General features: G+C 42.8%; 1 protein-coding gene across 3 annotated transcripts in view; it reads left to right on the plus strand.

Moving 5' to 3' along the window:
• Positions 1-1001: 1001 nt before the first annotated feature.
• LOC141156600 (protein SSUH2 homolog) overlaps positions 1002-18893 on the plus strand; it is a 45198-nt gene continuing 27306 nt past the window's right edge. The window contains exons 1-7 of one of the 3 annotated variants that reach the window (XM_073642799.1): positions 1002-1454; positions 4516-4564; positions 4654-4786; positions 5615-5675; positions 6865-6989; positions 7320-7382; positions 7464-7546. In XM_073642799.1, coding sequence (XP_073498900.1) covers positions 1445-1454; positions 4516-4564; positions 4654-4786; positions 5615-5675; positions 6865-6989; positions 7320-7382; positions 7464-7546 — 524 coding nt within the window. In that variant the 5' untranslated portion in view covers positions 1002-1444. The remainder of the gene's footprint in view (positions 1455-4515; positions 4565-4653; positions 4787-5614; positions 5676-6864; positions 6990-7319; positions 7383-7463; positions 7547-18893) is intronic. The other 2 variants (XM_073642801.1, XM_073642798.1) reach the window with 2 other exon arrangements.

The following is an 18893-nucleotide window of genomic DNA, read 5'->3' on the forward strand; positions in this document are numbered from 1 at the left end:
GTATATGTATATATATATATATATATATATATATATATATATATATATATATATATATATATATATAATATAAATTTCCCAGTAGTTTATAGGATGGTGTCACCTTGAGATATTCTATCTGGAGTGTAGACTATGACCACAAAGTGTCAGTGTTACAATGGTTCTCTGTTGGGCTGTGTTTACATGAGGCAATTAGATATCTAGCCCCCTACAGATCAATGGAAAAGGGGGTCAAACCTTTCTGAATCCATCACTCCTACAGAGTTATTCTTGACAGCTGCTCCATTCACCGTGTAAAAAGTGAAGGACAACTGACTCGGGGACCTCCGTATTACTGACTGCTGGGGGTCTCAATGGATGAACCTATTTGGTGACACAACCCATTTAAGAGCAAGAAGTGCAGCCCACAATGTTACATGACAAATTCAGCTCTGCTACATCTGTCCATAAAGTACCAATGTACGTAACCTACAGCTTGAAAATAGTAGGTGCCGTCACTTGTGCAATGAACGTATCGCCCGGTGTCCTATAATTAGACCGGGTGACAATGAGGCCGCGCGGTCGGAGTTTCCTGAGTATTTTCTCTTGCAGATTCTTAGTTTTAGTTTTGTTTTTTTTTTTTCTTCACTTTTGATATTTGTCATAATAAAATGTAACGGACACAATAGAAGCGCCGCACCCGGCACCGAGCCGCACAATAACATGGGACGCCACCCACTGCTTCATTGTACACAGAGGACCCTGGGGACTTCTGCTATGTGGTCTTAAGTGGAACTACAAGTCCCAGCTTGCCCTGATAATACACTGGGAAATACAGCTTCTGCTTTATTTACACTTGTAAACCGGATTCTAAAATGTTCATAGTATCATTCAGGCTTCCAACTGGATAAAATTACTGCCGTGACACAAGTGCCGTCACCCAGCTTTCTCAGGATCCGATACTCAGCTTTCCCAGACACACACAAATAGCGGCCGCTCAGCAGGACCCACCGGCCCCTTCACTTTCTCGATCTTATCTATTGCTGTAGTGTAAGTGACGCCCCCTAACAATGGAGCGGTTACTTCAGCCGCCCTATATTTAGCGCAGAACAATCCATCTGCGTGCGGCCGCTCCGGGCTCCTCTTATCACAATCTGAGCAGATTGTACAAGCCATTGTCTGCCCGTCCCGAGGGGCATTAATACAGAGCCCCATCCCCGGGGCATGCCCCTTTTAGAGGTGCCAGCCGTGTGATTCCCCCCAGAGCACTGTGTCCGGGCTCCAAGTGAGACGTGACATGATTTTCTGCGCTCAGTGATTTCTCTACCTGTGGAGCAGGTTGTGTTGTCTCATCGCACAATGTCTGGAGGATCTACGTCTCTCAGTGTTTATTCTAAAAATGGCGCAGCCTCAGGAGCCGTCCGCCCGCTACTGACCTCCTGGATGTGACACTGGAAACATCTGCATGGAGCAAGGTGGGTGACTTGGACGCTGCTTTGTACATCTACGGTACTTTCTCTTATAGCTATGTACTAGATTAAAGAATGTTGACTTAATATAGAGCCATAAAAGGTGACTGCTATGGGGTCCCTGGAGGAAAAGTATATGGCACTAAACTGCTTCCTCTCTGTTCTGTCATAGCCTGTCTGCAGCCACCACTAGGGGGAGCTCCCTGTATACAGACATACATGATAAGATCCTGTCTGCAGCCACCACTAGGGGGAGCTCCCTGTATACAGAGATACATGATAAGATCCTGTCTGCAGCCACCACTAGGGGGGAGCTCCCTGTATACAGAGATACATGATAAGATCCTGTCTGCAGTCACCACTAGGGGGGAGCTCCCTGTATACAGAGATACATGATAAGATCCTGTCTGCAGCCTCCACTAGGGGAAGCTCCCTGTATACAGAGATACACGATGAGATCCTGTCTGCAGCCACCACTAGGGGGAGCTCCCTGTATACAGAAATACATGATAAGATCCTGTCTGCAGCCACCACTAGGGGGAGCTCCCTGTATACAGAGATACATGATAAGATCCTGTCTGCAGCCACCAGTAGGGGGAGCTCCCTGTATACAGAGATACATGATAAGATCCTCTCTGCAGCCACCACTAGGGGGAGCTCCCTGTATACAGAGATACAGTGCCTACAAGTAGTATTCAACCCCCTGCAGATTTAGCTGGTTGATACATGCGGAATTAACTTGGCATTGTGACATTTGTACTGTAGATCAGCCTGGAAGTGGGAAATGCACTGCAGCAAATTTTTTTTTTTTTTTTTTAAAACGTTAAAAGTTAATTCAGAGTGTCATTTATTATTCAACCCCTCAAACCACAAGAATTCTGTTTGGTCCCCCTAAAGTATTAAGAAGTAGTTCAGGCACCAAGAATAATGAGCTTCACATGTGTGGATTAAAGATCTCTTTTGCCAGCCTTTTCTGACTATTTAAGACCCTCCCCAAACTTGTGAACAGCACTCAGACATGGTCAACATGGGAAAGACAAAGGAGCATTCCAAGGCCATCAGAGACAAGATCGTGGAGGGTCACAAGGCTGGCAAGGGGTACAAAACCCTTTCCAAGGAGTTGGGCCTACCTGTCTCCACTGTTGGGAGCATCATCCGTAAGTGGAAGGCTTATGGAACTACTGTTAGCCTTCCACGGCCTGGACAGCCTTTGAAAGTGTCCTCCCGTGCCGAGGCCAGGCTTGTCCGAAGAGTCAAGGCTAACCCAAGGACAACAAGGAAGGAGCTCCGGGAAGATCTCATGGCAGTGGGGACTTTGGTTTCAGTCAATACCATAAGTAACGTACTCCACCGCAATGGTCTCCGTTCCAGACGAGCCTGTATGGTACCTTTACTTTCAAAGCGTCATGTCAAGGCTCGTCTACAGTTTGCTCATGATCACTTGGAGGACTCTGAGACAGACTGGTTCAAGGTTCTATGGTCTGATGAGACCAAGATCGAGATCTTTGGTGCCAACCACACACGTGACGTTTGGAGACTGGATGGCACTGCATACGACCCCAAGAATACCATCCCTACAGTCAAGCATGGTGGTGGCAGCATCATGCTGTGGGGCTGTTTCTCAGCCAAGGGGCCTGGCCATCTGGTCCGCATCCATGGGAAGATGGATAGCACGGCCTACCTGGAGATTTTGGCCAAGAACCTCCGCTCCTCCATCAAGGATCTTAAGATGGGTCGTAATTTCATCTTCCAACAAGACAACGACCCAAAGCACAGAGCCAAGAAAACCAAGGCCTGGTTCAAGAGGGAAAAAGTCAAGGTGTTGGAGTGGCCTAGTCAGTCTCCTGACCTTAACCCAATTGAAAACTTGTGGAAGGAGCTCAAGAATAAAGTCCACATGAGACACCCAAAGAACCTAGATAACTTGGAGAAGATCTGCATGGAGGAGTGGGCCAAGATAACTCCACAGACCTGTGCCGGCCTGATCAGGTCTTATAAAAGACGATTATTAGCTGTAATTGCAAACAAGGGTTATTCCACAAAATATTAAACATAGGGGTTGTATAATAATTGACCCACACTTTTATGTTTAAAATTTAATAAAATTCAACTGAGCAACATAACTTTTTGGTTTGTAAGATTTTTGCTTCTGTTCATAAAACCTACTCTCGTTTGCAGTTTGAAGGCTCTAACTTATTTGCATCTTATCAAAGCAGCTAAATCTGCAGGGGGTTGAATACTACTTGTAGGCACTGTACATGATAAGATTCTGTCTGCAGTCACCACTAGGGGGAGCTCTCTGTATACAGAGATACATGATAAGATTCTGTCTGCAGCCACCACTAGGGGTAGCTCCCTGTATACAGAGATACATGATAAGATCCTGTCTGCAGCCACCACTAGGGGGAGCTCCCTGTATACAGAGATACATGATAAGATTCTGTCTGCAGCCACCACTAGGGGAGCTCCCTGTATACAGAGATACATGATAAGATCCTGTCTGCAGCCACCACTAGGGGGAGCTCCCTGTATACAGAGATACATGATAAGATTCTGTCTGCAGCCACCACTAGGGGGAGCTCCCTGTATACAGAGATACAGGATAAGATCCTGTCTGCAGCTTCCACTAGGGGGAGCTCCCTGTATACAGAGATACATGATAAGATTCTGTCTGCAGCCACCACTAGGGGGAGCTCCCTGTATACAGAGATACATGATAAGATCCTGTCTAGAATAGATAATCTTCACATGTCTCAGTCCTGTTAGTTATCTTACATAGACTCGGACTGGCCCGTGGGGTGACAGGAGAATTCCCCGGTGGGCCCCACCCTTCTACATGGTCTATATTGGCACAATACACTGGTTTGTATGCACAGACAGGAGCAGCTCCTCATCATTCATTTACTAATCTCCCCGGTATATTATTATTATATAGAAGCAGAGGTAAATCTGTGCATGAGGGGAATGTGGCGTTTGCATGTAGCCATCTAGTGGCCCCTGAGTCATGTTCCTGCTGCACCTTTGGAGCCCCAGGCTGACAGTGCTCTTATATATTATCTTTCTATAGGAACCTCTGTGTTTAGAGACACGTCTCCGAGAGACCCCCAGGATTACAGGTGAGGGTCTGCATTGGTTGTGCTTTATCGAGTCTCAGTTCCCTCATTACAATTACAGAGCCCGACTCCCTGTTCCTCTTCTTACTTAGAAATGTCGTGTTCATCCCAAAGGAAGCGGCGAGGGACGCCGTGCGGAGATATGTGTGGTCCTCACACTGCTGCTGCAGACCCAGAAGAGAAGAGCCGGTGGTCGAGAGGTTAACACAAATGCCGGTCTATAGAGTGAGTCCAGAATCCGCAAAATACTAGTTATCCTCCAGTCACATCCAGAGCTGCGTTCGCAGCCACAGTCTCCCTGATTCACTGGACACGCCATAGCTGTATAGAGAAGCAGTGAAATGACCTCCCACAAAAGGACAGCCTCCCTAAAGTCCTGCACCGCAGAGAAACTGTCAGTGTGGAAACTGTCAGTAAGCTGCCGGTGGAGATCAAGCGGCAGAGAACCAAATTTCAATCTTTGAATGTGAATAGTGTATAAAACACAGTGCAAGAACAAAAGCTAAAAATGCAGTTCTAAAATGCAGCTCTGGATGTGACTAGAGCATAAAACATGCAGCTCTGGATATAACTTGAGCATAAAACATGCAGCTCTGGATGTGACTAGAGCATAAAACAAGCCGCTCTGGATGTGACTAGAGCATAAAACAAGCATCTCGGGATGTGACTAGAGCATAAGACAAGCAGCTCGGGAAGTGACTAGAGCATAAGACATGCAGCTCGGGATGTGACTAGAGCATAAAACATGCAGCTCGGGATGTGACTAGAGCATAAGACAAGCAGCTCGGGAAGTGACTAGAGCATAAGACAAGCAGTTCGGGAAGTGACTAGAGCATAAGACAAGCAGCTCGGGATGTGACTAGAGCATAAGACAAGCAGCTCGGAAAGTGACTAGAGCATAAGACAAGCAGCTCGGGAAGTGACTAGAGCATAAGACATGCAGCTCGGGAAGTGACTAGAGCATAAGACATGCAGCTCAGGATGTGTATGGATCTCTTAGACCTTTTCTTCCATATTAGTTGATCGGTTTGTTATCTTTCCCCCTTATTACAGTACAGACTGGAGACGTTCACTGAAGCAAGAAACATTGAGAAGATCTGCAAGCCGTATACTGGTAGGTGCACACAGCCCTAGTTCTGATTATGTCAGTGCACCGTTCACTTGTTGCAGACGGGAGGTGTGATGATACAGAGTAAAATATTAATAAGCCAGACGTTTAGATTTGTTAATCCAAGAGAAATGCCCTATTATCTTTGTGTATTTGTGTCTGGCCAATAAGAACATACCAGTATTTGTATAACCCTGAATGTTGAATTCTATTCATTTGGAAACAATCATGTTTACCATGCTAATGACAAATTGTACTAAAAGTCACCTAGATGTTTATCTACAACAGCCCCTGTGATACCAACTATGTAACTAGATTACCTAAAACAATGATCGCTGAGCCCTGCACCTTTACCTCTAATGCACAGTAAGCTTTGGGGGATGAGGGTGAGAGCAGTTCTGCTCATTCAGGGAGCTGAGCCCAGAGAAGCAGAAAGGACATGTGCTTCTGTAGCAGTCAGACTTAGGACAGAGAATAAAGGAACATCAGAAAGACTTTAGAAGGAGAATGAGAGACATCCTTCAGGACAGCGGATGGATTGCATGGCATCCAAAGAGAGACAGATTTGAATTCTACATGATTTTAGTCTAAGGGTGCCGGCCCTGACTGGAAAGATTCAGATCTGCTCCATTGACCATCAGAGAGACATGGATACATTTTGGGGAGTCCAGGAGAGGACGAAGAAGTCACCTGGCCCCATGGATGTTATTTTGGGGTTGCAAAGAGGGACCCACCAGTCGCCTGAACTCATGGAGACATTTGGAGTTGCCAGGAGGGGCCCACCGTTCGCCCGGCCCCATGGAAACTCTCGGAGAGGCCGGGGTGGGACCCTTGGGTCTCCTGGTCTTATACCTCGATGGACTGCTAGCTTCCTAAGCTTGATGCTACCTCCTCTCTGTGGGGGCCCGCCAGAAGCGGGGGGCCACTGGTTGAGGTAGTCGGCCCTGGAAGTCTCCAAAGATGCAGCTGTTCTATCCCAGGCAGGCAGAGAAGGAAGTGTGACACTGTGCAATGTTGAACCATCTTGGGTATTTGCTGGAACAGTTCTATGTGTTTATTGTCCGCTTTGTGGTTCAATAATGCTTTTCCACACTGTTTTACCCTCACCCTGTGTTGTTTGAGTAGACTTACGGCCACGGAAGACCCCGGGTCTTCACATATTGGAGGTTGCATATCAGAGTTCTTACATCTGCAGGTCAGCGAATCGATGCTCCAGACAGAGAACCCCTCCCGCAGATCTGGGACATTGATGTCTGTACCCCAAAAATGTTTCATGAAGGGTCAAAGAAAATTCCACTTCCTCGATCTGGAGAAATAAAGGTGAATGGATGTTGTGTTGAGTATTTCCAAACATAACGAATATGTATCTCAAGTTTCCCATAAAAGCCGCTCGTGTCATAGTTAATGTCATACTGATGAAATTATCATTTACTTCCCGTAACAAACATTATAAAGACCCCAAACAGCAGGATCCTGCACGGTATAGTCAGAAAGTGACATGTGACTGTTGGGGGGGATGTATGGATTAATGATATACCATGTAAAAAAATGAAAAAAGGAAGATTCTGACCAATCCTTAAGAATTTGAAAGTTATTTTTTCTTATTGGTTATAAATGATGAATTTGTGACCTTGTGATACATTGTTGCAGACATGTCACAAATGTGGAGGTCGTGGGCGCTGTAAATGCTCAAGATGTGGGGGATCAGGACAGGTAAGAGCAAAACTTTTACCCCTTTTATTTCACATTATAGTTTTGTTAATTGTCTCATAAAAGCTTTCAATTCCTCCACAGTTCAGATGTCGATGTTCCAGCAGCAGCCGCCAAAAATCCAGAAACAAGAGGTGTCCAGCATGTTCAGGGAGCGGAAGAAAAAGGTAAATGATGCAATAATTATGGAGTATTGTACAAGAATATAACTAGTAACTACTATAATACTGCCCCTATGTGCAAGAATATAACTACCATAATACTGCCCCTATGTACAAGAATATAACTACCATAATACTGCCACTATGTACAAGAATATAACTACTATAATACTGTCCCTATGTACAAGAATATAACTACTATAATACTGCTCCTATGTACAAGAATATAACTATTATAATACTTCCCCTATGTACAAGAATATAACTACTATAATACTGCCCCTATGTACAAGAATATAACTACTATAATATTGCTCCCTATGTACAAGAATATAACTACTATAATACTGCCCCCTATGTATAAGAATATAACTACTATAATACTGCCCCTATGTACAAGAATATAACTACAATAATACTGCCCCCTATGTATAAGAATATAACTACTATAATACTGCCCCCTATGTACAAGAATATAACTACTATAATACTGCCCCTATGTACAAGAATATAACTACTATAATACTGCACCTATGTACAAGAATATAACTACTATAATATTGCTCCCTATGTACAAGAATATAACTACTATAATACTGTCCCCTATGTACAAGAATATAACTACTATAATACTGCCCCTATGTACAAGAATATAACTACTATAATACTGCCCCCTATGTATAAGAATATAACTACTATAATACTGCTCCTATGTACAAGAATATAACTACTATAATACTGCCCCTATGTACAAGAATATAACTACTATAATACTGCTCCTATGTGCAAGAATATAACTACTATAATACTGCCCCCTATGTATAAGAATATAACTACTATAATACTGCCCCTATGTACAAGAATATAACTACTATAATACTGCTCCTATGTGCAAGAATATAACTACTATAATACTGCCCCTATGTACAAGAATATAACTACTATAATACTGCCCCCTATGTATAAGAATATAACTACTATAATACTGCTCCTATGTACAAGAATATAACTACTATAATACTGCCCCTATGTACAAGAATAAAACTACTATAATACTGCCCCCTATGTACAAGAATATAACTAGTATAATACTGCCCCTATGTACAAGAATATAACTACTATAATACTGCACCTATGTACAAGAATATAACTACTATAATATTGCTCCCTATGTACAAGAATATAACTACTATAATACTGTCCCCTATGTACAAGAATATAACTACTATAATACTGCCCCTATGTACAAGAATATAACTACTATAATACTGCCCCCTATGTATAAGAATATAACTACTATAATACTGCTCGTATGTACAAGAATATAACTACTATAATACTGCCCCTATGTACAAGAATATAACTACTATAATAATGCTCCTATGTACAAGAATAAAACTACTATAATACTGCCCCCTATGTACAAGAATATAACTAGTATAATACTGCCCCTATGTACAAGAATATAACTACTATAATACTGCCCCTATGTGCAAGAATATAACTACCATGAGGCTGCGTGCACACGATGCGCTTTTCATGCGTTTATGCTGCGGAATTTCCGCAGCGGAAACGCATCAAAAACGCATGGTAATCCGCACCCCATGGTCCCCAATGGCATTCCGCAATGTCAATGCACATGCTGCGGATTTTTCCGCAGCGTTTCTGCAGCGCAAATAAATCCGCAGCATGTTCATTAATTTTGCGGAAGCGCCGCCATTGATTTGCATTGAGACGCATAGAATCCGTGTCTGTACATTTGTACAAGCGGATTTTATGCGTCTCTATGTGTGGATGGTACCCAGTTCTGGAGGAGAGAAGACTCTCATCCAGACCTGGGTACTATTGTACATGTAAAAAAAAAGAATAAAATAATAAATAAAGTTTATATTCACCTGTCCGGCGGCCCCTGCAGCTCTTACCTTCCATGACCTGAGATAACGTCGCAGTCATGTGACCGCAGGCTGTCTCGCGAGATGCCGGCAACCCAGAAGAAGCCAGGACGAGCGCGACAGCACACGCGGCGGGGGATCGGGGGTAAGTATAGCTTTATTTTTTTATTTTTACGGTCACACTATATAAATCCATGCCTTTTGCATGGATTTATGTAGTGTGACCTAGATGTCAAGCACTTTCCAAGTGATGCTATCGCCTGGAAAGTGCTTGTCAGTCCGCATGCGGAAACACATGCGTTAACGCATGTGAGTACGCATGTGAATCCACATGTATTCCGCATGTATTCTGCAGGAAAAACGCATGCAAAATCTGCATGCCTTTTTTCTGCCAGGGAGATGCAGAAATGCTGCAGGAATTTTCTGCTTCATTTCTGCATCGTGGGCACATAGCCTAATACTGCCCCTATGAACAAGAATATAACTACTATAATACTGCTCCCTATGTACAAGAATATAACTACTATAATACTGCCCCCTATGTACAAGAATGTAACTACTATAATACTGCCCCCTATGTACAAGAATATAACTACTATAATACTGCCCCCTATGTACAAGAATGTAACTACTATAATACTGCTCCCTATGTACAAGAATATAACTACTATAATACTGCTCCCTATGTACAAGAATATAACTACTATAATACTGCCCCCTATGTACAAGAATGTAACTACTATAATACTGCCCCCTATGTACAAGAATATAACTACTATAATACTGCCCCCTATGTACAAGAATATAACTACTATAATACTGCTCCCTATGTACAAGAATATAACTACTATAATACTGCCCCCTATGTACAAGAATGTAACTACTATAATACTGCTCCCTATGTACAAGAATATAACTACAATAATACTGCTCCTATGTACAAGAATATAACTACTATAATACTGCCCTCTATGTACAAGAATATAACTACAATAATACTGCCCCTATGTACAAGAATATAAATACTATAATACTACCCTTATGTACAAGAATATAACTACTGTAATACTGCCCCCTATGTACAAGAATATAACTACTATAATACTACCCCCTATGTACAAGAATATAACTACTATAATACTGCCCCTATGTACAAGAATATAACTACTGTAATACTGTCCCTATGTACAAGAATATAACTACTATAATACTGCCCCCTATGTACAAGAATATAACTGCTATAATACTGCCTTCTATGTACAAGAATATAACTATTATAATACTGCCCCCTATGTACAAGAATACAACTAATATAATACTGCCCCCTATGTACAAGAATATAACTACTATAATACTGCCCCCTATGTACAAGAATATAACTACTATAATACTGCCCCTATGTGTAAGAATATAACTACTCTAATACTGCCCCTATGTATAAGAATACAACTACTATAATACTGCCCCCTATGTACAAGAATATAACTACTATAATACTGCCTTCTATGTACAAGAATATAACTGCTATAATACTGCCCCTATGTACAAGAATACAACTACTATAATACTGCCCGCTATGTACAAGAATATAACTACTATAATACTGCCTTCTATGTACAAGAATATAACTGCTATAATACTGCCCCCTATGTACAAGAATATAACTATTATAATACTGCCCCCATGTACAAGAATATAACTACTATAATACTGCCCCCTATGTACAGAAATATAACTACTATAATACTGCTCCTATGTACAGGAATATAACTGCTATAATACTGCCCCTATGTACAAGAATATAACTACTATAATACTGCCTCCTATGTATAACAATATAATTACTATAATACTGCTCCTATGTACAGGAATATAACTACTATAATACTGTCCCCATGTACAATAATATAACTAATATAATACTGCCCCCTATGTACAAGATTATAACTACTATAATACTGCCCCTATGTACAAGAATATAACTACTATAATACTGTCCCCATGTACAAGAATATATCTACTATAATTCTGCCACCTATGTACAGGAATATAACTTCTATAATACTGCCCCTATGTACAAGAATATAACTACTATAATACTGCTGCTATGTACAAGAATATAACTACTATAAAACTGCCCCTATGCACAGGAATATAACTACTATAATACTGCCCCCTATGTACAAGAATATAACTACTATAATACTGCCTCCTATGTACAAGAATATAACTACTATAATACTGCCTCCTATGTACAAGAATATAACTACTATAATAGTGCCCCTATGCACAGGAATATAACTACTATAATACTGCCCCCTATGTACAAGAATATAACTACTATAATACTGCCTCCTATGTACAAGAATATAACTACTATAATACTGCCCCCTATGTACAAGAATATAACTACTATAATACTGCCCCTATGCACAGGAATATAACTACTATAATACTGCCCCCTATGTACAAGAATATAACTACTATAATACTGCCTCCTATGTACAAGAATATAACTACTATAATACTGCCTCCTATGTACAAGAATATAACTACTATAATACTGCCTCCTATGTACAAGAATATAACTACTATAATACTGCCCTCATGTACAAGAATATAAGTACTGCTAGATGGAGGCCCGATTCTAACGCATCGGGTATTCTAGAATATGTATGCGGCCGACCGGGCGCAATCAGCAGTACTTTGTTTAAATTTGCCGCCAAAATCGCTGATTGGTCGCGGCCGGCAACCGCGACTAATCAGCAAAACGGTGTTTAAATTTGGCGGCAATATCGGTGATTGGTCACGGGTGGCGGCCGCGACCAATCAGGTAACTGTGTTAGTGAGGACCTTAGAGCTTGTTCAAATTTGGCGATAAAATCGACCAATGAGCAGAGCGGTGTTTAAATTTGGCGCCAAAATCGCTGATTGGTAGCGGTCGCCGGCAGCCGCGACCAATCAGCAGAGCGGCGTTTAAATTTGCAGCCTATATCGCTGATTGGTCGCGGCCGGCCACCGCGACCAATCAGCAGAGCGGCGTTTAGATTTGCTGCCCATCTCGCTGATTGGTCGCGGCCGGCGACCGCGACCAATCAGCAGAGCGGCGTTTAAATTTGCCGCCGATATCGCTGATTGGTCGCGGCCGGCCGCGATTAATCAGCAGAGCGGCGTTTAAATTTGCCGCCCATCTCGCTGATTGGTCGCGGCCGGCCACCGCGACCAATCAGCAGAGCGGTGTTTAAATTTGCCGCCCATCTCGCTGATTGGTCGCGGCCAGCCACCGCGACCAATCAGCACAGCGGCGTTTAAATTTGCCGCCCATCTCGCTGATTGGTCGCGGTGGCCGGCCGCGATTAATCAGCAGATTGGCGTTTAAATTTGCCGCCCATCTCGATCATGGGTCGCGGCCGGCCACCGCGACCAATCAGCAGAGCGGCGTTTAAATTTGCTGGCCATCTCGCTGATTGGTCGCGGTGGCCGGCCGCGATTAATCAGCACAGCGGCGTTTAAATTTAGCGCCCATCTCGCTGATTGGTCATGGCCGGCCACCGCGACCAATCTGCAGAGCGGCGTTTAAATTTGCCGCCCATCTCGCTGATTGGTCGCGGCCGGCCACTGCGACCAATCAGCGTCGTATTAGTGTGGGCCCGGGAGCGGCGCTGCTTGTGCGGCTCCGTATTAGCGAGGACCGGGGAGCGGCGCTGCCTGTGCGGCTCCTTCTGCTGCGAGAAGCTGGGAGATGAGCGGCTGCTCGCAGCAGAAGCATCCCGACCGGCGGCGCCGCTCCCCGGTCCTCCGTTCACACTTACTGTCGGGAGATCAGTGGGCCAAGCCGCTGATCTTCCGACGTTAGCCGCATGGAGGTCAGCGGCGCCGGTCGGGGTAGTTGTGCTGCTAGCGCCGCTCATCTCCCCGCTGCATCGCCACTGACCTCCGTCCGCCAGATGAGCCGCTAACGGCCGCCATCTTTTTTCAGAAATCCCGCGGCACTGATTGGCCGCTGCCGGACCAATGAGCGACGCGGGATTTCCAGGACAGACAGACAGACAGAAAGACAGACAGACAGAAAGACAGACAGACAGATAGACAGACAGACAGATGGGATAAGACAATTATATAGTAGATAATACTGCCTACTATGTACAAGAATATAACTACTATAATACTGCCCCCTATGCACAAGAATATAACTAATATAATACTACTCCCTATGTATAAGAATATAACTACTATACTACTGCCTCCAGCGTGCAAGAATATAAATACTGTAATACTGCCCCTATGTACAAGAATATAACTGCTATAATACTGCTCCTATGTACAAGAATATAACTACTATAATACTGCCCCCTATGTACAAGAATATAACTACTATAATACTGCTCCTATGTACAAGAATATAACTACTATAATACTGCCCCCTATGTACAAGAATATAACTACTATAATACTGCCCCCTATGTACAAGAATATAACTACTATAATACTGCCCCTATGTACAAGAATATAACTACTATAATACTGCCCCTATTTACAAGAATATAACTACTATAATACTGCCCCCTATGTACAAGAATATAACTACTATAATACTGCCCCCTATGGACAAGACTATAGCTACTATAATATTGCTCCTATGTACAAGAATATAACTACTATAATACTGCCCCTATGTACAAGACTATAACTACTATAATACTGCTTTTATGTACAAGAATATAACTACAATAATACTGCTTTTATGTACAAGAATAGAACTACTATAATACTGCCTACTATGTACAAGCATAGAACTACTATAATACTGTCCCCATGTACAATAATATTACTAATATAATACTGCCCCCTATGTACAAGAATATAATTACTATAATACTGCCCCTATGTACAAGAATATAACTACTATAATACTGTCCCCATGTACAAGAATATAACTACTATAATTCTGCCCCCTATGTACAGGAATATAACTTCTATAATACTGCTCCTATGTACCGGAATATAACTGCTATAATACTGCCCCTATGTACAAGAATATAACTACTATAATACTGCCTCCTATGTATAACAATATAATTACTATAATACTGCTCCTATGTACAAGAATATAACTACTATAATACTGCTCCTTTGTACAAGAATATAACTACAATAATTCTGCCCTCTATGTACAAGAATATAACTACTGTAATACTGCCTCCTATGTACAAGAATATAACTACTATAATACTGCCTACTATGTACAAGAATATAACCACTATAATACTGCCCCCTATGCACAAGAATATAACTACTATAATACTACTCCCTATGTATAAGAATATAACTACTATAATACTGCCTCCTACGTACAAGAATATAACTACTGTAATACTGCCCCTATGTACAAGAATATAACTACTATAATACTGCTACTATGTACAAGAATATAACTACTATAATACTGCCCCCTATGTACAAGAATATAACTACTATAATACTGCCCCCATGTACAAGAATATAACTACTATAATACTGCCCCTATGTTCAAGAATATAACTACTATAATACTGGTCTATGTACAGGAATATAACTGCTATAATACTGCTCCTCTGTACAAGAATATAACTACTATAATACTGCCCTCTATGTATAACAATATAATTACTATTATACTGCTCCTATGTACAAGAATATAACTACTATAATACTGCCCTTTAGAATCTGTTTTGTTTTAGTATCGGCCATCTTGTTGTGGTTTGCTTGCTTCTAGTCTTTTCCTCTGGTTCTGGGTTTCTTGATCACGTGATCTCTGCTCTCTTTATTACTCAGCACCTGGCTCCCATCCCCTGCTGGATATCAGTGTTGTAACACTCGTGCTCTGGCTAAGTAGCCTTGTTTAGTTCTTCTTGCTTTGGACTATTGTTATCCTGGGACTTCTTGTTCCACCAGTTTTGTTTCCTTTAATTTTCTTTTCTGCAACTAACTTTTCTGTTAGGAGGTCTCCTGCTTTTGCTCACAGTCCTTGGTTCTTTTAGGGACCCCTTTCCCCTTCCTACAGGTCTTCGTTTGAGTTCAGTGCAGGAGTTTCGGTGGGGCTATTCATAAGGAATAGGGCATCCATCCCAGCGCAGGGTAAAGCTGAGTCTCAGTGCAGGGACAGCTTTTCCCTCCTATTCCTTAGTTCTAAGTTGCAGAACATAACAGCATGTCCAGCCGCGTTTTAAAAAAAAGGTTTTGTTTTTTTTTCTTCTCCTCTCCTCTTCCTGGATTTTCTTCAGTATAGTTACCATCCAGAAGCTTGCTCAATGCTTGCAAGGGTTGACTCTGGAGGTAGCCGGTCTTCAGCAGTACGTGAGTAAATACCCTACAGAATGCTGTAAAGAACCTAAAGTAGGATTACCTGAGTGTTTCTTGGGGAAACTACAGGATTTTTTTTCATTTAAAAATGCTTGTTTGTTGTATTTTCGGCTCAGACCTAGATCTTCTTTTAATGAACTACAGCGTGTAGGAATTATTATGTCTCTATTGCGTAAGGAACCTCAAATCTGGGCGTTTTCCTTGTCTCCTGATGATCATTGTTTGAGTTCTGTGGAGGCATTTTTTGATGCCATGGGTTTGCTATATGATGATCCTGATTGGGTTACATCAGCTGAAGCAGAGCTCAGATGTCTCAAACAGGGTACTCTTGATGCTGAGAGTTATTGCACCCTGTTCAGACGATGGTCTGCAGAGGTCAGGTGGAATGACCCTGCACTCAAGTTTCAGTTTCTGGCAGGCTTGAGTGAAAGGGTTAAAGATTTGCTCATTGCATTCCCTGCACCTTATACTCTGCAAGTTGCCATGCAGTTAGCTATCCATGTGGATAGAAGGTTGAGGGCCAGACAGAATGAGGAGAAGTTTCCTGTACTGCTGGATTCTGTTTCTCACGATATTCCTGCCGACACTGGGGAACCTATGCAGGTCGGGGCAATGTCATCGCGTTCCAAGGAGAGGGACAGGAGGTTCTCTGAGGGACTTTGCTCGTATTGCGGTAAGGCTGATCATTTTTTAAAGCAATGTGAGGTTTGCTTAAGGAAAGAAAAAAAAATGGTCAGTAGAAATAACACTCCCATTCGCATTGCGTTTTTACGTTCTGCTGGGGTGTTTTTTCCTGGTAATACCACCTGTCAGGGTCGTTTGACTGAGTTTCAGGTTATGGTGGATTGTGGTTCTACACTTAATTTGATTGATCAACAATTTCTTGAAAAGTATAAGTTTGGTTCTGAACCTTTGTCATCTCCTTTTCCTGTGGTGGCGATTGATAATACTCCCCTGGAGTATGGGAGCATTCTACGAAAGGTCACTGGGTTTCCGCTTACTATGAATATGGAACATCAGGAGCAGATTGACTTATTTGTACTTGCTAAGTTGCCTTCCCCGGTCGTCCTGGGGTTGCCTTGGTTAAAAGTGCATAATCCTTTGCTGGACTGGTCCTCTGGTTCCATAAGATCCTGGGGTCAGGGGTGTTGTGGTAAGTGTTGTAATGTTCACATTGCGGCTGTTGTGAAGGGGGAGTTACCTGAACCCATTCAGGATTTTTGGAGGGTTTTTTCAGAGGTGGAGTTGAAAGCTTTACCACCTCATAGAGATTAGGATTGCGCTATTGACTTCGTCCCTGATGCTAAGCTCCCAAAGAGTCGGTTGTTTAATATGACAATTCCCGAGAGGGAGGCTGTGAAGGAGTACCTTCAGACTAGTTTAGCTGCAGGTCACATAAGACCCTCTAAATCTCCTGTGGAGGTTGGGTTATTTTTTGTCAAAAAGAAGGATGGGGGTTTTAGGCCATGTCTGGATTTTCGGGAGATTAATAAAATCACTGTGCGCAATCCTTACCCGTCACCACTTATTCCAGATTTGTTTAACCAATTGATCCGAGCTAAATGGTTTTCTAAGATTGACCTTCGTGGGGCATATAATTTGCTCCGGGTGAAGGACGGAGATGAATGGAAGACACCTTTTAACACCCCGGAAGGACATTTTGAGTGTTTGGTGATGCCTTTTGGGCTTACTAACGCCCCTGCATTTTTTCAAAATTTCATCAATGACATTCTGAGACCCTTGATCGGTAGGAGTGTTATTGTTTATCTGGATGACATTTTGATTTATTCATCGGATCTTGAGTCTCATTGGCAGAGAGTCCGCGAAGTTCTTCAGATTCTGAGAGATAACACACTATTTGCTAAATTGGAGAAGTGTCAGTTTGCTGTCCAGGAAATTAGTTTTTTGGGTTACTTTGTCTCTTGTGATGGTTTTGAGATGGACCTGGTGAAAGTTCAGGCTGTGCTGGAGTGGCCGAGGCCTGGGGGTTTGAAGTCCGTACAGAGGTTTTTGGGGTTTGCCAATTATTACAGGAAATTCATGAAGAATTTCTCTGTCATCGCTAAACCCATTACTGATCTCACCAAGAAGGGTGCTAATACAGTCCAATGGTCCACTGAGGCTATTGAAGCTTTTGAGTATCTCAAGGAGAGGTTCAGCTCTGATCCTGTTCTTATCCAGATGGATGAGACCAAGCCATTTTTGGTTGAGGTGGATGCCTCATCTATAGGCGTATGTTCTGTCCCAGGAGGGTGAGGATGGGGTGCATACCTGTGCTTTCTTTTCAAAAAAATTTCTGAGACAGAGCTCAACTATGATGTTGGGAATCGTGAGTTGTTGGCTATTAAACTCGCGTTCGAGCATTGGGAACATTTTTTGGAGGGGGCTCGACATCCTACACAGGTTTTCACTGATCATAAGAATTTGATTTATCTGGACGCAGCTGAACTTTTTAATGCCCGTCAGGCTACGTGGGCACTGTTTTTTGCCCGGTTCAATTTTTCTGTAACCTTTGTCCCGGGGACAAAGAATGTTAAGGTTGACGCTTTGTCTCGTAGTTTCTTTCCAGCGGTGAATGCTGAGAGGGAGGAGTGTATTTTGCAGAGAGGGGTGGTGGTGGCCGCATTGGATTCTGAGTTGGAGAATAGCATCCTAGGAGCTCAGAGTGCGGCACCAACTAACACTCCGTGTGGTAAATTGCTTGTGCCTAGAGCCTTGAGGAGAACGTTGTTTGTTGAATGTCATGAGTCTCGGTTGGTGGGTCACTCAGGGATTTCATAAACTAGGAAGTCTATCGGTCGGAGTTTCTTGTGGCCAGGGTGGCAAAGGGAAGTCATCAAGTGGGTGCGTCAGTGTTCTGTGTGGGCTAGGTCAAAGGCCTCTCACGATCCGGCTGCGAGGTTGCTATACCCCTTGGAAGTTCCTAATTCGCCATGGACGCACCTTGCCATGGATTTTATCACCGATCTGTCTTTATCGGAGGGTTTTTCTGTCATCTGGGTTGTTGTGGACCGGTTTAGTAAAATGTGTCAAATGGTTCCGTTCAACAAGTTACCTTGCGCCAAGACTCTTGCTAAGGCTTTTGTGAAGGAGATTGTCAGGTTCCATGGTGTTCCCAC

This window comes from Phyllobates terribilis, unplaced genomic scaffold, assembly GCF_046119375.1.
Source record: "Phyllobates terribilis strain yellow unplaced genomic scaffold, ASM4611937v1 Scaffold_8__6_contigs__length_399053987, whole genome shotgun sequence".
Lineage (NCBI taxonomy): Eukaryota > Metazoa > Chordata > Amphibia > Anura > Dendrobatidae > Phyllobates > Phyllobates terribilis.